At 37.8% G+C, this 6,000-nt stretch overlaps 1 protein-coding gene across 1 annotated transcript in view; it reads left to right on the plus strand.

Moving 5' to 3' along the window:
* The window catches only part of IFIH1 (interferon induced with helicase C domain 1), a 55,559-nt gene extending 53,059 nt beyond the window's left edge, over window positions 1–2,500 (plus strand). Inside the window, exons 14-16 of the mRNA XM_010858961.1 lie at window positions 1,026–1,216; window positions 1,703–1,796; window positions 1,897–2,500. Coding sequence (XP_010857263.1) covers window positions 1,026–1,216; window positions 1,703–1,796; window positions 1,897–2,076 — 465 coding nt within the window. The 3' untranslated portion in view covers window positions 2,077–2,500. The remainder of the gene's footprint in view (window positions 1–1,025; window positions 1,217–1,702; window positions 1,797–1,896) is intronic.
* Window positions 2,501–6,000: the final 3,500 nt, after the last annotated feature.

The following is a 6,000-nucleotide window of genomic DNA, read 5'->3' on the forward strand; positions in this document are numbered from 1 at the left end:
AAGTTGTATAGGTATGAGAACTGGCCAGTCTCTATCTCAAGTTTTATATCTCTCATAAACGATATTATTTCTGTTATGAACAAGTTTCTCCATTAGCCGCAGAATTGGGAATATAAAAATTTTAAGATTTTATTCTCTCATATAAAGTCTGTGGGTAATCTAGACATACACAATAGCTCCATGATGTCATCAGGATGCCAAAATTCCTTTCTCTTCTCTGCCTTTTTACTATTTGGCTTCCACTCTCAAGGTCAAAGCTTTTAGAATTTCAGCTGCTGCATGTTCACTCTAAGAAGGAAGGAGGAGAAAGACGGAAAAGGCAACAGTGCCCATGCCAGCTACCTGATACTTAAAGATCCTTTCTGGAAATTTCATTCAACATATTATAGACTTATGTCTTAAAGGCCACTGACTCATAAATGTAGTTATTTAGAGGTATATTTCCACTCAGAATAAAATTATAGTTCTGTTACTACAAAGAATGGAACCTAGGTGGGAAACTAGTATTTTCTGTCACAAATGTATAGAGGAGATAAAATAGTGACAAGTCTGGAAGTTACAGTATATGAAGAGAAATGAAAGAAACTGGAGGCTTCTCATGGATAAGAAATGACTAAGGGTGATGAAGTAAGAATGTTTAGTTCTTTAAAGAGACTTCATGTGGAAGAAAGAGTAGACTTATTTTATGAGATAAAATTAAAACCTATGGAGATGCGGATTAGAAGGAGTTTCTTTGTTTTTGCCTTTTTCCCTTTGTCTTTATTAAATATTGCCAAACATTTTCTCACAGTAGAGCATTTTAAAAAATGGAGTGGAGTTTGTTTTGCACACTTAAGGATTCCACATTTCCATGATTGTAGGAGAAGACTCTATACTAAACACTTTGAGGACCATCACCTCATCACTTTTATTTTTAGACTAAAAGTCAAATGTATATTTTCATAACTATCTATGATCTTTGAATTCCAGGCAACTTACTTCATTGAAACTATGAAAAAAAAATCACATTGAATATTCTTTTGCAGATTTTGGAATTACAGATGCAAAGTATAATGGAAAAGAAAATGAAAACCAAAAGAAGTATTGCAAAGCAGTTCAAGGGCAAGCCATCATTAATAAATTTTCTGTGTAAAAACTGTGGTGTGCCAGCCTGCTCTGGAGAAGATATCCACGTAATTGAGAAGATGCACCATGTCAATATGACACCAGAGTTCAAGTAAGTCCAAGAGAAGACTTAAAGTCTTTAAGTTTCTTTATAAGGGATAAAGCAGTTTGTATTGTAAATGGTCTAACAAAATAGTACATATGAGATTCATTATTTTTCCAGAACTTCCCCTTCTTAGTCCCCAAATTATGAACCTTATTTCAAGTGTCCATTTTTCAAATATATACACAAGGGCAGGAAAGGAGAAGTGTAAGACCCAAAGCCATTTTCACCCAAACCAGATCAGTTTGTGAATGCTCATATTTATTTTCAACTTCTTGAGCATCTTAAGTCTAGTTAAAATAATCAACAGACATGAAGGAAGCCATAAAAAGCAACATACCGTGAGAGGTGTGTGCCAATGATTTGGCCGAAGGGATGAAGTGCAGAATGGTGCATGCATGTGGATGACTGGCAAGCCCAGTAGTGTGTGCCATAGGCTGTGTACTGGTCCTATATGAATTCTCAGGGATGATTCTGACTCCTTGATAATTTTAGGAAACTGTACTTGGTGAGAGGAAACAAAGCACTGCAAACAATGTGTGTTGATTATCAAACAAATGGCGAGATAATCTGCAATAAATGTGGCCAAGTAAGTAAATTGCTGTGGGCTTAATTTTACTTTGGCCAAAAGGAATTCTTAATTGAATGTGCATTTAATCTTTCCTCTCCCTCTCTCTTTTGTTTTCCAGGCTTGGGGAACGATGATGGTGCACAAAGGCTTAGATTTGCCTTGTCTCAAAATAAAGAATTTTGTAGTGGTTTTCCAAAATAATTTACCAAAGAAACAATACAAAAAGTGGGTAGAATTACCAATCACATTTCCTGATCTTAACTATTCAGAATATTGTTTGTTTAGTGATGAGGACTGACATTTGATTCAAGATTTCTTTTAAAAATATTATCAACTTGACATTTACATGATTTTTATTGTTTTCATCATACTACAGAACTTATGTGAACATTAATAAAAGTCAGTGCTTTACTCTGTATTGAGCTATATGAAAGAAGACAATATATTATGCTTTCAATTTCTACCTTGTTGGTGGGCAGAGGTCAAAAATAAAAACCTCCCAGCAAAACCCTTTAGTGTGGAGCAGTATATTGCCGTGGGAAGGGTGTTCGAGTATAAATAAGGATCTAAGGTATTAATCTCAGTCCTGTCACTAAATTTCAGAATAAAATTAAGCAAATCAGTTCATCTTTCTGAACCAGTCTCCTTTTTGGTGAAATGGTAATAGTGCTATCTGCTTTTGCTTTTATTAGCTTTCTGTTGCTTCATAGGACTTCCCTGGTGGCTCAGGGGTAAAGAATCTGCCTGCCAATGCAGGAGACGGGGATTTGATCCCTTGGTTAGGAAGATCCCCTGCAAAAGGAAATGGTAACTCACTCCAGTGTTCTTGCTTGGAAAATTCCATGAATAGAGGAGCCTGACAGGTTTCAGTCCATGGGTCACAAAACTGTAGGACATGACAGCAACTAAACAACAAGTGGCTTAAAACAACACCCATTTATTATTGCACATGTTCTGTAGCCCAGAGGCTGCTCGGCATCTCAGAAGTCTGAAAGTCAAGGTGTCAGTTGATGTTTTCACCTGGATACCCTGGAAGAAGAATCACTTCCAATCTTTTCAGGTTGTTGGCTGTCATTTTCTTGCAACTGAAGAATGGGATTGCTATTTTCTTGTTAGCTGTCTACTGGGGGCACTCTAAGCCCCAAGAGTCACTCTTATCATGTGGCCTGCTCATGGGGCCTGTCACAGCTACTTGCTTCTTCACGGCCAGCAAGAGACTCTCTCAAGTGTGCTAAAACAGTCTAACTATAGTCATGGGAATTTTAACTGTAATCCCATCATATTCACAAACTCTACCCATATTCAAGGTCGGGGGAATTTTCAGGGAATATATACCACTGGCAGAGATTTTGGAAGCCTTCTTAGAATTCTGCTTCCCACATCCCTTGCCCAGTGTTTATGATTAAGTAATATATGTGTTTGGCATGAGTTTAAACAAACTCTGGGAGATAGTGAAGGACAGGGAAGCCTGGTGTGCTGCAGTCCATGGGGCAGCAAAGAGTCAGACACAACTGAGCAGCTGAACAACAACAGCAATATGTATGTATGTATGAAAGTATTTTGAAAAATATGAAGTACCATAAAAGGCAAGGTATTGTCAGGGGAGTGTAATCTCCTCAGTTCTGTCTCATCACAACAAAGATTTGAAGCGACAGATGTTAAGGCCCTCAGCGCGTCACAGCTCTCGGACAGTCCGTGTTATAGTTCTTGGACAGATCAGTTTTATTTAGAAAATAAAGGAAAATACATCCTCGAGGTGTGAGGGCATGCCGACCCAAAAGATGTAAAGAGAAGAGAGAGAGAGAAGGAGCGCGCGGGAGATAGAGAGACCCCCAGCCCTTTGGCTCCTCTTTTTATATGTTTTTTCCTCCCCCTGGGGCTGCTCTATGTAAAGTGGGCTAGCTGGGAATGCTGTTTGTTCCACTTGAGGTCCTTACTCCAGTCCTCAGACCTTCCTTTGTTCTATTTTAGCAGACTTTTCTCTTCCTTGTCTTTTAGCCACCTCCATTCTGGACTCCTTTTTCCTATTCTAACTACCTAACAGTATTATTAAGAAGAAGACATAAGGTAGGTTAAGGCTTAGTTCCACAGCTTTCCCTTCATGAACATAACACTATGCTCAGTAATTACCTTAAAAGAACGGAGGTTAAATCCAGACTAGTTATTAATACATACAAGATTACCTGCGTCAGTGGAGATGTCCAACAGGCTACAGGCGCTGGATGTCATTAGAAAATGAATAGAAACTCTTTACCTGCACCACTCCCTAGTCCTAATAGAAGAGTAACCTCTCTGTGTCTGGGACATTTTCAGTGTTCCTGAACTAAGTGTGATCGTTTGCAGAGAGACACAGGGCTCAGCACAACAGAACATTCTCCCAGTAGAAAAGTAGCCTCTTTTGTCATGGAAGAACCACATGATCGAGGCAGAACCACAACAGGCCATTTTAACCCACACTTACCCAGTCTCACAGATGGTCTGCCTCACAGAAAGTTACTTCCTATGACTAAGGAGAAACAAAATGTTGGAGGCAGTAAACAGTAAATTCTGTGGTTTTTTGATTAATTAAATTCAATCTAACAATATCTTTGAATCTTTTGATTAAGACCTGAGCAAATATGAATATTAACCAATCAGAGCTCTTCAGAATACAAGAGGACAAAAGAAGGCTATGACTTTCTCAAGATATTTTTAAAACTCCATCTGACTCTATTTCAAGTATTTCTGCCTTCTAGAATATTTTGGAAATTATACAAGAAATCAAATGCATAGAATAGCTAAACATACTACCACAACATATGTAGCCTGTTTATGAAGTATCAGCAAATACTAGGTTTTTTCATCAATGTTTTCCAGTATGTTTTCAATAAAGAGATAGTATTTTTACCACAAAGTTTTAAAATACCTGTTTCAAGTAACATAAAACTTAATATGCACTCTACCTGAACTCAAATTCTGATGCATTCAAAAACCATTGTAATCATTGTAACACTTTGATTGTTAATGAACAGTTTAATATATTAAGGTCATTTGCAGAATATCCTCATGACAGGTAGATACCATGTCAGATGCCTGAGTTTCAGTCCCCATATAGTCTTTAATTACTTGGGTAACTGAGCAACCTCATTTCACAGAGCTTATGTTTGCTTTATTGAAAAATCAGAGGTTGTATTAAGTGGTATCAAAGTTTCCTTAGAACTCTAGCATTCTCATTGTTCATGCTTCTGGCTCCCTGGCTGCTCTCATATGGAGACCTTGTTTAGTGATTTGTGATATTACCAACCACAGACTAAGGCTTCCTTGGTGGCTCAGATGATGAAGAATCTTCCTGCAATGTAGAAGACCCAGATTTTCACCCCTGGGTTGGAAAGATACCGTGGAGAAGGGAATGACAACCCACTCCAGTATTCTTGCCTGGAGAATTCCATGGACAGAGGAGCCTGGTGGGCTATATAGTCCATGGGATCGCAAAGAGTGAAATACAACTGAGTGATTAACACTTTAACAACTGTGGGCTAAATATCTACTGCATACATTACACTTTTGAAGGTAGCTCCTGTTTGCTGAAGGGCATTGCAGAGGTCTCACTAAACAGGTTCACAGGCTGGAGTCATGCGTCTCAAGGCAGGGTTGAAAGGTCTGAAAGGATCTGGAAATTTTAGAACAACCAGCATTTCCAAGCCAATAGATCATTGGCCAACCTTGGGGATAAGAAATGTAAAGGCTTACTACCAAAGGTTTGAGATCATTTCAGTGAAATCCATGAAATTAAGATAGACTAACTTATGGTTTATACAGGTATTTTTTGTATGGCATTGAGTGTAAGGCATTGAGAGAACACATAAATGGGTGAGAAATGGTTTTCCACATGATGATTAGTGCATGTCACAAGCAATGGTTGAAAATGAAAAAATGCTATAAGAGAGGTGAATATTTTCCTCTCTGTAATTTAATAGTCTCTATATCAAAGTGTTGTGCCTTAGGGAAAGGAAGGCTTCTGATATTGTTTTCAAATGTTTGAACCTAAAGGCAAAGAGGATTCAGTGTTTTTCATTGTTGTTGTTGCTTTTAAGATGTAAGAGTCTTGAACATGTTTATGTGCTAATAGAAAAGGACAAGAGGAAGTGAGAAAATTAGCAATGTTCAGCCCAAAAGTAAATTGTTTATTGGGTATTAATGATATATTCTACAAAATGTTCTTGCTACAGAATTTTCTAGTCAC

Source organism: Bison bison, unplaced genomic scaffold (assembly GCF_000754665.1).
Source record: "Bison bison bison isolate TAMUID 2011002044 unplaced genomic scaffold, Bison_UMD1.0 scf7180017864452, whole genome shotgun sequence".
NCBI lineage: Eukaryota > Metazoa > Chordata > Mammalia > Artiodactyla > Bovidae > Bison > Bison bison.